The sequence below is a fragment of the Dysidea avara genome, chromosome 12, assembly GCF_963678975.1.
Source record: "Dysidea avara chromosome 12, odDysAvar1.4, whole genome shotgun sequence".
Lineage (NCBI taxonomy): Eukaryota > Metazoa > Porifera > Demospongiae > Dictyoceratida > Dysideidae > Dysidea > Dysidea avara.
The window spans coordinates 16,396,393-16,412,245 of NC_089283.1; the positions used below are offsets into that span (position 1 = coordinate 16,396,393).

The window sequence follows — 15,853 nt, forward strand, 5'->3', positions numbered from 1 at the left end:
ACTTTTATAGACTGTAAATCTGAGGATAAAAACAATACTATAGAGTTAAGTATAATGTTACAACCATAGATATACAACTCTTAATAAGGATTGAAAATGGCATCACGCACCTTAAAAAGTTCCTTTTCTGTTACACCTTATTCAGTCAGTAAGTCAAGTCACTAGGGCTAAGTCCTTGTAGGTTAGGTAATCCAAAGGCTGCAGCACATGTTGCTGTCAGACCTTCAGTGCTGGTCACTGTAAAGCTCTAATAATAATAATAAGTCATGATTTGAATGGGCATGTGGCTCCCGTAATTTGCACTACATACTAAATTTATTGGTTATTGATGGGAGTTTTGCAGATTTTGCAAGAGGGGTTAGAACTCATTAGTAAAGTGTGTCACTATACTACTAGCTTTGTTCAACTGCTCAGGCATTAGATTAATGCTTGAAGAAAAATAGTTTCGCTAGACAACAACCGTGCAGAGTTACAAGAGTATTACAGCACTGAGTAAAGTTGTAACTAAGGAAATATGCAACATTTAACCACAGGTGTGACTAACAAATCATTCTGTTCAATTCTAATGATCAAAAAAGCCACATATCATTGATACCAGGAAGTGCGTGCAGAGGCTACAGAAACAGAAACGTACCTTGGTGTTAAAGCAATACCGAAACAGCACAATGTAACAAGTCCTTTCTGTGGGAAAGGCCACTCAGTGGCTTCCACCAAAGCAGCTTGTATCATTCAACCATACAGAACTTTTATGTTATACAAAACCTATAGAATGGTCTAAAGTAAGAAGTAATTCATGCTCTTCAAAGCAGTAGCAAGAAAAACATTATGGTGGCCCTATTCCCTAAAGCAAAGTAGCCTTAATTCTTATCAACGCTTTTAACAAACAACGAGCGGTGATTTATCTAGAGGCAGAGGGGAAAAATCAAGCAGGGAGGGGGGAGATCAGCCAGCACGTATAGGCTAATTCTAAAGGGGGTCTGGGGGCATGCTCCCACAGGAATTTTTTGGAAAATAGTCATGCACACTATAAAATCTGAAAGCAATTTTGACTAAATCTAAAACTCTAAAGTTTCAGTAGTACAGGTTGAGCATATATAACCATTTAAACATGAAGTCTGAGGGAATTCCCACAAGAAAGTTTAAACAGGTATCATGAGATTTGGAAGCAATTTCAGCAAAACTAAATCACTAAAGTTTTGATAAGAAAGTAGATCATACACAACAGGTAAATATATATTCAGTATCTGTAGTGATGCAAGTACACTCACCAATAATGTAAAGTAAAATCTTTAGCTTTTATTGTATCCACATATATGTGAATCAGACTCTCAACTATAAAGCCTGCTGAAATGTATTTGCTTGCCAAGTTTCTCAAAGCTTCAATACACTGGTGGTTCAGTATACATGCCAACTTCTACTGTAATTTGGATGAAGTTACCATCAGTCTTTGATATTCTTATTGTTTTCCCACTTGTTACAACTTATTGATGTATGTAACACTCTGGAGAAGTCTTACATGTACACTGTTTTAGAATTCATCCATCTGTTAGTGTGCATATTATGAACAACTTTAGCAAGAGGTAAAACAGTTTTTCAGGAGGGACAAAGTCATTTCCAGTATCCCCCATCCCTAAAAGAATCTGCCAATGAGGCTGACGCTACTAGAGAACTCACATTGTTGTTAAAAAGAAATGGGTTAACAGAGGTACATATATATGATACAAGTCCTGGATAATATAGTTTTGCCTACATGTCAAATTACACAATGTATACAGGATGTTACAACTCACAACCACTAACATGCACAGACTCTACCACCAGCTACTTGTTGGTCTACTCCAGTGAGCAAAATTAGAGAGTTGAGTTATATAACTAGATAACAACAGCAGGCCTTTATGTGGCCTTTATTTAAAGTACATGTTTGCTAGGCATGAGGCTATTATGCTCCAAAAATTGAGCATTATGCTTTTGAGCAGTGCTCAAAAAATCACCTATTATACTTTTGAGAATTGCCCATTATTCCCAAAATTATGCCACCATGATTGGCTAATAATGTCAGTTTTTATTTATTTTTTTATTATTAGCACTTTACAGTGACCAGCACTGAAGGTCTGACAGCAACATGTGCTGCAGCCTTAGGATTACCTAACCTACAAGGACTTAGACCTAGTGACTTGACTTTACTGACTGAATAAGGTGTAACAGAAAAGGGAAGGAAAAAAATCCCTCCAACCCCAGGATTCGAACTGCAGGTCACCCAATGTCTAGTCGGGGCCACACTCAGTCTTCCTCCAGGAGGGATGGATTTTCTTCCTTAAACCTAAAGTATTTATTGGGACCATTTTCATTGATGTTGATGTTTAAGCTTCAAGTCAGTAATGTTGATGATGATGTAATGAGTTGATGTTTATTGCTGTATCACACCATTTTCATTGATGTTTAAGCTTCAAGTAGTCTTGAATTCTTCAGCTGGTTGCTGTATTAGAGTATTTCATTTCAATGTGACTGCTTTATTAGAATAAATAATATTCGATGACTGCTCTATTAAAGTTTCTGACTGCTCTATTAGAGTATCTCGATCTTTTTTAACGGAATTGTGCAATCTGCAGATTTTCCTACTGTTAAAGCTTTATAATCACCTCAAAATGCTAGCATAATTCCTGATTCCCACGCATACCTATTGTGCCCGAAATTATGCCGGCATAATCGCCGCATCCCTAATGTTTGCGCTTGTTTGTGATATGGCTACTAATAAAGAGGTGGTAAGATTTCACTGTAACAAAAGGCAAATCAAAAGTATCGCTGTATTGTTTTGTTTGTTTTGGCGGTCAGGGATGACAGCATCAGCCAAGTACAGGCTGCTCTTCTGATCAGCTTGTGCCCTGAATGATATACGATGACAACATTGTCCTGGTTTTACAGCTGTCTTACTCAAGGAAACAACACCCAGGATGAGCATTGAACCTGCAATCCAGGTCGATGCCCTAACCCCTGGCTGTTCATTATACCATGCATTCACTTTTGTTGTAAGTATTCTTTTTATCCAACATCAAACTTTGGAACAGCTAGCTACTGGACTGAAGTAGTCACATCCCAGCATCCTCCAGCCTGGAAATATTCGTACTAGTAATACAACACTCGTGATATTTATCCCAAATTTCACTGCTACCCATGCTATTCCCAGTTAATACCATACTCGCTGCATATGTGCATGCTGTGCATTAGTGTTGCTATGTTGCTATGTATATGCGCATGCTGTGCATTAGTGTTGCTATGTACATGCTGTGCATTAGTGTTGCTATGTTGCTATGTATATGCGCATGCTGTGCATTAGTGTTGCTATGTACGCAATTTGCCACTATGTACTAAACATGCGTCGACACTAATTGGCGCTACATTGTTAATATAAATTCTAGCCAATGAAATTGCAATTACAACTTTTTCACTGCTGTCAGTGAAATACGGGATAAATTTCACTGCTACTATTGAGACTTTTGTACGGGAAGTGAAACAGGTATGGTATTAAAAAGTAAACTGAACATGTAACTTACGTAATTATTTTGTTGCTCTTCGTGCAATATATTAATTACTATTTTAAAATTACCTGTTTCCACCCCAGCTCTACTTCACAACGCAATATCAATGGAAATTGATGGGCTTTGTTTAGAGTGAGGGTGTGTTTGTTTAGCAGCGATTGTGGTATTTCCTTACAAATATTTGCAGTTTCCGAGCGACCTTTGAGCAAAAACCGGTTCAGACTTGTTTGAGTCACAAGCTAGTAAGCATTTTGTAGTGTGCGATAGCGTTTTTGTGCTATTTAAAGCTGAATGCATAGGCCCCTGGCCTGGGTTTTACGTATCTTAATCGTATGGTGCAAGTTGAAAATTTTCAATTTCTTTTGTGAGAGAGACCATCATATTATTGATGAAAATTGAGTGTTACAATAATGTGAGGTGAGTCCTCAGACACATACCCCAAGAGTGGGTGTGGCAAGGAAAACTTTTTACAAAATATAATATTATATACGTATAATTAATTAAGTGTCAACATTCAAGAGTCCATTCAGAGCATTCCTTAGCCAAAATTATTCTTCTGGGAACGGAGATAGATATTGAAGCTGCCAAGTCAAAAATTCTCCTGCAGCTTGACTAAGATATGGTAGTCTCATCAACAAAATTAATATAGTTTTGAAAGGATGACAATGAAGGTGATAGGTAGTGACCTAATATACTTAGTTCCAATTGTGCTGTAAAAACAATGAACTCCCAGTTGATCAAATTCAGACTATGTTTCTTGGTATTCCTTTTTCCCTTGTTTACGTTTCCTTGCAGACTCGTGTTCCAAGGGGTGTGGCACATTATGCACGTTACAATTGAGACATTTCTTGTTTTATTGCTGGAATCCTACTTCAGTAATTTTAATTGCATGTTCAGAAACTCATGACAGAATGTTCTGTATAGCCACGCCCACTTGACATTGAAAGCACTAGTTACATCTAGACACTTAGAATGTTGTGATGAAATCTTGTTTCTCTAGCCCGCAAACAACCCTATATTTTTAGTGCAAAATATTCACGTCCATGCATGATCATTTGCAAGTAAGGATAACAGTGCATATTAAAGAAAATTCTCTAAGCCACAGCAATTGCAGGCTTTCTGTTTTTATAAAGGATAGCTAAACCCTTCTAAAGGTAATACATTGTGTTTTACTGTCTACCGAGGAGCATAAAATGTTTTCTGTACTGTAAAATGATAGCCAGTCTTAACAGCATCAAAACACATTGATAACAGTAATTTTTGAAGTAGAAGAGTGAAAAGTGATGCATGCAGGTAGGGGATGAGAAACGATTATCTGGTCTATTAAACTTCAGGACTGCTACTTGATGTATTTCAATGACTACACTACACAGTGTTATTACATCCTTTACTTGTAATGTAGGTACAACAATCACTGACTACAATGGCTGATAAACAGGAGACTAACAAGAACACTGCTGACAACCTGAGCTGCTCTCTTTGTGCTAAATTTGTTAAGATCCTGAGACACAAATCAGATGATGACACTGATGATGAAACAGAAGTGAAGTGTGATGATTGTGGTAGTGATGACCCAGTTGTGGCTCTGTGTATCAACTGTACCTTATGTCTGTGTGAAGACTGCAACAAGTATCATAGCAAGAAGTACAGCACACATGATGTTGTGCAGCTGAATGGAGCTTGTCTCCCTATGACAACTGGTGGTGTTGGAGTTCAACCCAAAAAGAAGATCTTTTACTGCACGAAACATCCCCAAAAGGAACTAGACTACTATTGTCAAGATTGTCAACATCAGATCTGCCAGTCATGTTCAGTGGTGGAACATGTTAAACATACATATGGTACTGTAGTGATATCAGCTAGCAAATACCGAAAAGAGCTGACAAAGTTGATTGCTCCAGTTGAGACAATGAGTGAAAAATTGTCCAAGGCAGAGAAGAACTTAATCAGTATGAAACACAAGATACAGAAACAAGTCAAAGAAATTAATGAAATGATTGACAAGTGGTACACTGAACAGCTTACTAAACTAAATAAACATCATCAACAACTGAAGAAACAACTACAAGATGAATTGTCACAGAAGGAGATGAAATTGACCACACAACTGGAAGACATAAAATCAGTACAAGATCAACTGGCAAATATGAAGAAACTAGAGAACATTTCTGACCGTAAAGTATTGTCCAAAAAGAAAGAAGATATAGAGAAAAGCATGAAGGAGGTTAGTGACAAGTACAAAACACTGAACACTCTACCTGTTGAAACTGACTCCATTGAATTTGTACCTGTCGACAATCCTAATCTGCTGCTAGGTCATCTGTTTACTTCTACACATCCATATACTTCAGAAGTGATTGGTCTTCCTCGTAACATAGGTTATAACACCAAGGTAGAGTTCACCATCCAAACACGAAATTGTAAGGGTGAAAAGTGCACAGAGGGAGGTCATCACATATCGGTAGAGTTAAAATCAGTTACAGGCAATGTCACCATTGGGGAGGTCAAGGATAACAATGATGGTAGTTATGTGGCTTCTTTTAAAGCTGGAGAAATTGGAGATGCTAAATTGTCTGTGTCCATAAATGGGCAACAAATTAGGGGAAGTCCTTACAACATTGTTGTGGGTAGGAATTACCAAGGAATCAATATGCCTGATGAGATAGTAAATGATAATGGTAGCATGGGTTGTCCATGGGGTATTGCATTTGGTAAGGATGGCATGTGGGTAGTGGCTGATCACTCCAACCATTGTGTGTACATATTTAATGGTCAGGATGAATTAGTGAAAAAGTTTGGCAGTTATGGTAGCAGCAATGGTAAGTTCAGTAGTCCTCGTGGTGTTGCTTTTGATAGTGACAATCACATTTACATTGTTGATAATGGTAACAAGAGAGTACAGAAGTTCAGTATCAATGGTAATTACTTACTACAGTTTGGTAATGATGGTGATGAACACTTGAGGGGACCATATGGTATCACAACACACAACAACAAAGTACATGTTGCTGATTGTAGTAACAAACGTATTGCAGTGTTCCAAACTAATGGTCAATTCTGCACCTCTTTTGGTTCTGAACACTTGAGGGGTCCCTATGATGTAGCAGTTAACACAAATAATCAGTTGCTTGTTGTTGATTGGAGTAATGACTGTGTAGTCACTTTTACTCTTGATGGTCAATATGTAGGCAAATTTGGTACACAAGGATCTGGTAGAGGTCAACTTAGTGGTCCATGTGCTCTTGCCATTGATATTAATGGGTTCATCTTAGTAGCTGACTATAGCAATCATCAAGTATCAATCTTTGACAAGTCTGGAAACTTCATTGGTTGCTTTGGTTCCAAGGGATCTAATGCTGGTCAGTTTAATGGTCTTCATGCTATAGCTCTTAGTCCTAATGGTAGCATCTATGTTAGTGACAGGGATAACAAAAGGGTTCAAATCTTTCCAAACTACTAACATCTAACACTTTTATTATTTCACACAACTGACTACTAATTCTATACACTATTACTGTACACACATTATTGTGACATGTGTATACACACACTTTATTAATTTTTGTACTTGACTATAGCTATACCATTGTAATATCTACTAGCACTGTAACTACTAACTTGTATCAATCAACTGTTGTATAAGTGTTATTTTGTAAATCACACATATACACATCTTGTACACACATACAAAATAATACATTTCTATACTTTTAATATTTTTACACACACTTTATTGCCATTGAATCCATTCTGAAATAGTTAAATAAAATAATATTAATGGTTGATGTATTTGTACAATGTGTTGAACTATGTATAACTGTGTTTCTAATTAATCATTGGTTTTCTCAATAGTGTGATTTCAATCATTTAAGAGGAACAAGTGAAGGATGCATGGGGAACACTGCTTGAAGGTTCTTAGTTTACTAATTTGTTAAGCTGCTTTACTGTAGTTGTGCCCAGTTATACTGATAGTAAAATGTCAGTAACTTTAAGTATATGGAACATAATTGTTTTACTAAGTTTTAAACTCTCAGTAAACATCAGTGAATGCAGGTTTACTGAAAAGTTACTAAAATTCCAAACAATTAACTGTTCCATATACTGGGGATATACCACTCTAGTAAACTAAGAAACTTCAAGCAGTGGAAGGGAGAAGGACAACTCAACCATAAAATAATTTGGTTTGTAAAATCCTGATGTAAACGAGAAATAATAGATGCTCTATGTACATCTAATAAGGTCTAGTCTAGTTGTATAATGTAAAGCAGCTATATATCAAGTAGCTGGGGGACCACGGTGATCAAGTACAATTGTCAACTCAGTGTGTTTTAGTGACTTCCCTGATGATCATGAGGAGGTTGTACCCAGCAGCTTCATACATATATACAGTAGTAGGCAACACTGCAAGTGTTTCAATAAAATTACGCAGTTACTGTATAAAAAATTTTAATTTACAAATCACAATATTTTATCATCCAGGAGTGATAGGAATTGAGTCATCAATTGAAAGTTGTTGGGACCATTGGTACAGTTCATCAGCTTCTCTTTCCCAATCATCATCATCTTCAGAAGGTACATCATTGGATGTGCTAGTATGATCATCTCTCATCTCTGTGTTCCCTTGACTCTACAACAAACACGTTGACATCAGGTATGTTAATGTGAATAGTTATAACTTTATAAGGTCTGTTTCTTTCAAACATCTTTCTCATTTTTTCAACACGTAGGTGAGCCTTTTTTGACCTTCTTGAAGACTCTCTGGAAGCAGACGCAACACATCCAGAATGTTTGGGTGGTGATCTACAAATTTAATAGTTCTAATAGTTTCTGATCATATCATGTATACTCTTACTTGACTGATGTCACAGATCTAATACACACCATCTTTTCTTCTTGGGTAGGTGGTCGTGAAAAGTTTCTCATTTTCTGAAAAGAGTTTCCCTCCTTTAGTAGTGGCCAAGCTGACAGATAATCCATGATGCTGTAGAACTTGTTACCCCTGGGTAGGGCTACACAGAGATGTAGGGTCAACATGTGATATATAGATATCACTTACAGTCAAGTTTAAGGTTCCTCCAGGTGTTGTCCTTACCACCAACGTAAGCTGGAGACTCATCCATATTAGCAGAATACTACGTACAAAGCAAAAAATTAAAGTCTTCATCAACAAGCGATGAGACAATCTAAGCAACCATTCACATACAACTTTTACACATGCTCTTAAAATGTTCAGATCATATAAGTAGGGCCTCACTTGCACGTAATCCTTCAGAGACGTCACGTCCACATCACTGGTGATCTTCTGTTGAGCATGCTGACAAGCATCACTCATCATCTGATCACAAAACTTCCTATCTCCCATCTGTTTACAGGCATCCCTAGCAGCCTAGAAGACAGCAAAAAGTAATCCCTAGTTATTCAGGTGTAGGTCAAACGTTCTAATACGATAAAATATCCTACATTACGTTTTGGGACCAACAATTTCTGCTGTTGTGGTTGAGAACTATAATGTCACTATAAATGTATTTCGACTATAGTGTAATATAGAATTCTGTGATATTATTGACTGTAACCATGTTGTATTAATGTTGTTAACAGTTTAAGTGAAGTAGCTAAAAACCATTCTGTTTCCGAGTAATGTTTAAGAGAGCTGGTGTCTCAATTATTTACCACTTTCACAGATTTATTGGTTCCATGACCAGGATTCGCTTTGCCTTACAGCTAGCTATGCCTAAACTATTGTAACCCGTCACTGTGGTACCATAGAAGGTACCAAGTAAATTTATTCTAAGAAACTTGTACATTGCTGTATTCTCTTTAATGCAGTTACCTGTTGGCTCGGATGGAGCTATAGTTACAAAACAGGCAATAGAAGAAGTGAAGTACTTACAGGCATCCCACAGAGCTTATCGATGAAGCCCCACCACAGTCTATAAAGATGAAATAGAGGAATCCAGCAAACTGCTCATAATGTGTTATCTTGAGCACATCCCTCAATGCTAATATACTTCAAGAGATGCATAAGAAATTTTCAGCAGTCATTGTAGAGCCAGAACAACTTGAGAAGCTGCAAGAACTCCAACTCACTGATGTGAATTACATGTACTCTCTTTCTATTGACATATTGAGAGATTTAGACAAACAGCAGTGAAAAGTGAGTGAGTACTGGGGCTGCAGAAGTGAGAACCGATAGTGGAAGAACAAATTGATCAGTTACTAAGTTTTATCCATTGGAGATATCAATTAATTAAGCAAACAAATATACATCTCAATGGAGTAAGTAGATTCTTGGCTGCCCTAGAAGATGTCGAGAACTGATGTCACTATATTCTCAATAGGCAACTTGCATGATTACGTCATGCGTAAGCGTACACGCCCATTTATGGTATCACGTAAAAAAAAAAAATCTGTTAGAATGTATGGAAAATAGCGTCATGCGCGTACTCTCGAAAGCTTCCTGGCCACATTCTACCGTATATTCTAATGAAATTTCGTACAGTTATAGTCCAGAGTGCAAGGTATCGCGTCGTGAAAATCGCTCTTGAATCGGTTGCACGAAGGGTAAGTTATGGTGGAAAATCCTGAGGAGTGTAGTTCTTCATCTTTTGGTACGTAAATACTTCAGGTAGCTAGTCTTCAAGTTGAATAAGAACTATCATTTCAGAGCCTCTAGTGGAAGATGACATACCTGGGGCTTCTCTGAATGGTCGAGATCCATCAGAATTGCATGTAGTTGAGCTGAAGCAATGGTTGAAATGTCGAGGAGCCAATCAATCAGGGCGCAAGGCTGATCTTGTCAAGCGGTTAGATTCTAACATGTTATATAGAGATATAATGCCTAAGCATAAAAGTAAATAGCTACTTCTATAATTAAGTTACATTATATATATAAGACAATTTTTGCACTTTATTACAGCTAATATATACATGTATATAGTACATACACTTGAATTCATGCCCTCATTTCTGCAGGGTGTGTGACTACATTGCAACTGGACTAGCCTCACGACTAGTGGATCCTGATGGCAGACAACACCGAGTACAGGTTGATAAGCAGAGGTTACAAGCAAGTTGGGAACTACCCAGTGACGGATGGACAGTAAATATTGAGCAGCTGCCAAAATTTCCATATGACCATCTATTTGCTCATTTGATATCAAATTCAAGAACTATTGCATCCAACCAAAAATCTGCAGCAACCAAGACATACCAAGCAGGTGCTATGAAACATAAGGAAGCAGGATACAGACTTTTCAAAGACGATCATGTTAAAAGAGTAAAGTTCCACCTAGGTAGTGATAACAAGTGCTTTTTTAGTGCATTGGTCCAAGCTTCATTTAAAACGTCTACCAATTACTCTGTATCTGTTTGCATGAACAAGTTGAATGGTTCAGTAGTTGGAGCACGATGCAAATGTAAAGCTGGAGCTGGAGGGTGCTGTAAACATGTTGCAGCTTTATTGTACTGTATCCTGGATTACTCCGATTGTCAACTTACAGAGATTCCCGAGCACAAAACTTGTACAGAAAAACCTCAGCAATGGAACGTTGCCAAGCACATTAAAGATGGACATCCAGTTTTATTTTCGGAAATATTATTTGTTCATCACACATATGGAAAGCGTAAAGTTGAAGAGGAGTGCAAAAGAATGGCCAAACGTAAACAATACCATGCATGCCCTCTATCGCTGCAGGCTGTCAAAGAAGAAGAGATTCGTGCACTGTGTACTAGCCTTGAGTCTAGCCAGAAGAATTCACCCTTTTCAAAGTTACTGAGAGGAAATGATTGTAAGCCACTGGATGAAAATTTTGATGACAGTGATAATGATGATAGAACAAGTGCAGAAACTGATGATCACCTACAAAATGATGCCATACAACTTGAAAGTGCAAGTACCGACAACACACATTGTGAAACTAACTGCATACCTGTACTAGATGCAGAAGAAGCTGTTTTTGCTCACATCAGTATCAGTCAAGAAGAGGCTGATAAAATTCGAACAGAAACAACACAGCAGTCCGAATCACAGTTGTTGTACAAGGAACGGCAGTGGAGATTTACAGCTTCCTATTTTGGTGAAGTCTGTAAAATGCGCAAGTCAACATCTCCTAATAGACTTGCTAATACTATTGCTTCTCAATGCCAAAAGCCATTTGTTCCAATACCTTGTTTATGGGGGAAGGAAAATGAACCAGTTGCTATTGCAAGATATATTCAGCACATGAAAATGTGTAATAAAGACGTCACAGTAGCTCAGACAGGTCTTATGATCAATACCGACTTTCCGTACCTAGGGGCTACCCCCGACGGCTTGATCAAAGATATTTCAAGCCCTGATCCTGATGGTATCCTGGAAATAAAATGTCCATTTAAATACAGAGATGTTAGTCCAACAGAAGCAGCACAAAACAAAGATTTTTATTGTGAACTAAATGACGGTACTCTGACGACACAATTATTACTACCAGGTCCAAGGACAGATGGTTGTGGCTTCCAGAAAGTGGTGTGACTTTGTCGTGTATTCTAATAATGAAGAATCGGTTGAGCGAATTGCATTTGATGAGAAATTCTGGATGTCAATGACACCAACTCTCAAAGACTTCTACATAAGGGGACTAGTGCCTATATTAGTAAAGAATACACAGTTAATATACATACATGTTATTGTGACTTGCATTAGCTAAGCAGTAAAAATAAGCACTCTTGAAACAACCAGGCTTTCATGTCGCTTGCTGTAAATATGTATTGTAGATAGATTACTTGGTTAGAATGTCATTACAATGTACCTCAACCAAACAACAGTGCTCATTTTTACTACTCAACTAATGCTGGTAAAAAGTTAGTCAGCATACAACAAATAAACCAAATGTGATCCAGTTGATCATGTACAGACAAAGGGATTACTCCTTGTAGAATACGATAATTCTTTATGCGCTGTATTGCCCTTTCCACATGGATGTGTACAGAGGCAATGCGTCTGGTTTCAGCCTCTTCTTCAAGAGACAACTGATCTCTTTCTCTTAAAAATGGAGGAATATTTAAAATCACTTTCTTTCCAACCAACAAGTCTTGTATGTCAAACCCTTTGTCTGCCATCACGACATCACCAGCTTCAAGGAGTTCTATTAATCCACAGCTTGCGGTGATAGCCTTGTCTGAAATGTGCCCACCATACAGAAGGGAGATGAACGTCACCAATCCATTGGGGGAAATGCCAACTAAGCCTTTTGCTGTATTATGGCTTTTATACTGTGAATATGTTTGCGACTGGGCTCTAAAAGATGACGGCATCTGTACGAAAATCTCTGTACAATCAATTGTCACTCTTGTCTTTGGATAATGAGTTTTAAAACAAGCAGGCATCTCGTCATCTACCATCTGTCTTGAAGCCCATATGGGTAGTTGTTTTAACTTGAAAAGAAGGAAGTTGATCCATGTAGCTACAATTCGAGATATAGAACTAGGGTGTAGACCAAGCCTGTCCCCAATGTCTTTCTCTAATGCATTACATCTCAAACGGTATAATACAAGAAAGAGTTCATCTATTGGCTGCACCTTACGAGAGGGATCGCACTTGTCAGTTCCAGTGGAACGATCAGCTTTGAAATCTGATCCCCAGTAATTCAAGTTGGTTACTGCAGGCCCTAAGAAGGAATAAAAGCTACAAAATATAGAATATGATGGAAATCCTGTGTAGAATCAAATATCATCATCATTACCCGCAAAACGATCCAAACCAAACTTTTCAACAGGCATAGCTTGGAGTTGCAGTTTCAGTTCTGCTATCTCTTGCTGTAATTCACTGATTAATATTTCAGTTGTTTTCACAGTTTCAACTTCTGGCCCACTACTGTGTGAAACTACTGCAGATTTGAATGTTGCACTTTTAGTTGTCGTAAGTGGTGCCGATCTTTGCTTGGGTGGCTTTCTAAAAGTTGGCTTGGGCAGCAAAGGAAATATCACAGGAACATCTGTGTTTCCCATCTTTTTCCCATTTCTAAAATGCAAGGAACAAGGAACATCTGTGTTTCCCTTGTGGTATTCATTTGGTACAAAATCTTTCCTTTTGATTTCATTAGTCCATTTTCTCCTTAATGCGTCATCCAGTGGAAACTTATGAAAGGAAAGCTTCTTATGTTTCTTAGAATTTGAATAGCAGCCAGGAATACAGCATGTATATCCCCCTCTCACTTTAGTTTTCGTATTATCATTTGAATCGGCTACCAAAGAACTACACTCCTCGGGATTTTCCACCATAACTTTCCCTTCGTGCGAGAGCGATTTTCACGACGCGATACCTTGCACTCTGGACAATAACTGTACGAAATTTCATTAGAATATATGGTAGAATGTGGCCAGGAAGCTTTCGAGAGTACGCACATGACGCTATTTTCCATACATTCTAACGGATTTTTTTTAACGTGATACCATAAATGGGCGTGTACGCTTACGCATGACGTAATCATGCTAGTTGCCTATTACTTGGAACACTCAAAAACTTCTTGGACTACTTTGCAAATTGTGTAATTTACCGTATGTTGCAGGGGTATGCGATATCTTGGTAAATAGTGGATTTCATATTTATCTAAACATCATAGCCAAGTTTACATTATTAATTACCATATACATAAAATTTTTCAAGGTGCTTAGAAATTTCTGTCCATCATTAGCTATGAAATTTTTCTTACAAATTATTAGCTTGTAACTGCCTAGCTACCTCCGAATCTTAACTGCCATATTTGTTCATCTATTAAAGTTTTCTACCTCAAAACTGTTTCACATACAGACTAAAACTGTTTCACATACAGACTAAAACTGTTTTACATGCTGGGCTTTGTACTTTGCCAGTAACAGTACTCAATTAAAAATTATTGTATGGAAATAAAAGTAATGAACATGAACATCACCTAAGTGTGGAGCCAAACAATAAGGCCTGAAGGAGTTAGTCTAATCAACAAGGCCAAGCACAGTAAAATATTATTGGGTATGAAGAAATGACCGCTATAACAAAGTAGAGGCACGTGGAATTTTTTTTTCCCCGGGCTAGATGGAGTATTTATTGTAACAACACATGGTAACATTAACTACTTTGACCACAGATCTCATACTTGTGCAGGCACCTACCAGTTTCAAACTGTATTACCAACAAATATGCAAGCAAACAAATCAAGTACTTTCTTGGTTACTTACTTCTGATGCTGGTGTAATCACCTTCTTTCCACTAAAATATTTTATTCCAAATCCACCACTACTGATAAATACTTTAAATACAATTTTGGGTGGGAACTCTGTACCCGAAAACCTGTCAAACAATGTTGTCACAAAACAGTACAGAATATAATCATAGCATTAACCTGAATCTGACTTTTGCCTTGATAGTGGGGTCCTTTAACAAGTCAGCTTCTAATGGACAAAGTTTTCGAAGAACTTCACTAGTCACTGAATGTTCCTATTAATGTACTCTTTCCATTCAGTAGTGGGTGAGACAGTCAAACAACTTACAGCAGTACAAACAGCTCTCTTTAGCACCTCAAACACTTTTCTATTCCTAGTTCTGATCCACCATTTTTCTATTATCCTCGCAGCGCGACTCCTGTGTTTACAATAAAGTACATTGAGTTTATAAAGCCTCACCTTTCCATTTCAGCGATTGAAGGTAGCATACTGCCTTGTATCAAATTACCGGGCTTTTTAACAAGCCGTGATTCTTTCGGAGATTTGTTCGTTATCTCGTCCATTCCTCTCGCGCGACTGACATGACCACTGTGATTGTTGATAGATGTTGCCCTTGGAAACAGGTGTGCATTAAATAGCACACGATTTGTCTGGAGTCAACGCACTAACTACTGAGATAGCGTCTGTAACTTATAACAAAAGCAGTTAGCGTAGGCTACAAAGCATCCATCGCTTACACTTCACTAGCCTCTACTGTCAATGTCCGCCATTTTATGGTTGCGCAGTTGAAAGGTGTGCACTACATAGAATTGGAATCACAAGATGCTTTGGGTCAGCAGTTCGCTTCGTGCGTCAGTTTGCCGGTGCAGAAGGATCAGTGAAACCTCATGGAGGTTCGTAAACATGTATTATCGCTAGAATTATAGTATTTGGTGAATAATTAACCCACAATCGAAATATTGTACTCCTTCATAGATATTTTAGTCACCCGCACACTACTAGAACCTCGACTAGAACACTTTCCGATGATGTCAAGTTGTTTGATAAGATATTGGTGGCTAACAGAGGAGAGATAGCGTGTAGGGTGATCCGTACTGCCAGGTTATTAGGGGTACATACTGTGGCAGTGTACAGTGATGCTG

The 15,853-nt window shown here is 37.9% G+C and overlaps 3 protein-coding genes across 10 annotated transcripts in view; 1 reads left to right on the plus strand and 2 right to left on the minus strand.

Moving 5' to 3' along the window:
* LOC136241832 (intraflagellar transport protein 80 homolog) overlaps positions 1-1,333 on the minus strand; it is a 67,730-nt gene extending 66,397 nt beyond the window's left edge. The window contains exon 1 of the mRNA XM_066033177.1: positions 1,269-1,333. The gene's annotated coding sequence lies outside the window, so the exon portion shown is untranslated. The remainder of the gene's footprint in view (positions 1-1,268) is intronic.
* The window catches only part of LOC136241825 (E3 ubiquitin-protein ligase TRIM71-like), a 54,538-nt gene extending 47,154 nt beyond the window's left edge, over positions 1-7,384 (plus strand). For 2 of the 4 annotated variants that reach the window (XM_066033152.1, XM_066033154.1), the window contains exon 2: positions 4,939-7,384. In XM_066033152.1, coding sequence (XP_065889224.1) covers positions 4,960-6,996 — 2,037 coding nt within the window. In that variant the 5' untranslated portion in view covers positions 4,939-4,959 and the 3' untranslated portion in view covers positions 6,997-7,384. Of the gene's footprint in view, positions 1-3,660; positions 3,779-4,870 lie in introns of those variants that run through there. The other 2 variants (XM_066033151.1, XM_066033153.1) reach the window with 2 other exon arrangements.
* The window catches only part of LOC136241829 (uncharacterized protein CXorf58-like), a 54,375-nt gene extending 38,853 nt beyond the window's left edge, over positions 1-15,522 (minus strand). Inside the window, exons 1-10 of one of the 5 annotated variants that reach the window (XM_066033163.1) lie at positions 15,449-15,510; positions 15,381-15,400; positions 15,171-15,323; positions 15,039-15,129; positions 14,891-14,985; positions 14,727-14,838; positions 8,791-8,922; positions 8,593-8,668; positions 8,389-8,545; positions 8,213-8,336 (exon numbers count right to left, since the gene is read on the minus strand). In XM_066033163.1, coding sequence (XP_065889235.1) covers positions 8,213-8,336; positions 8,389-8,545; positions 8,593-8,668; positions 8,791-8,922; positions 14,727-14,838; positions 14,891-14,985; positions 15,039-15,129; positions 15,171-15,274 — 891 coding nt within the window. In that variant the 5' untranslated portion in view covers positions 15,275-15,323; positions 15,381-15,400; positions 15,449-15,510. Of the gene's footprint in view, positions 1-7,946; positions 8,164-8,212; positions 8,337-8,388; positions 8,546-8,592; positions 8,669-8,790; positions 8,923-14,726; positions 14,839-14,890; positions 14,986-15,038; positions 15,130-15,170 lie in introns of those variants that run through there. The other 4 variants (XM_066033165.1, XM_066033161.1, XM_066033162.1 and 1 more) reach the window with 4 other exon arrangements.
* Positions 15,523-15,853: the final 331 nt, after the last annotated feature.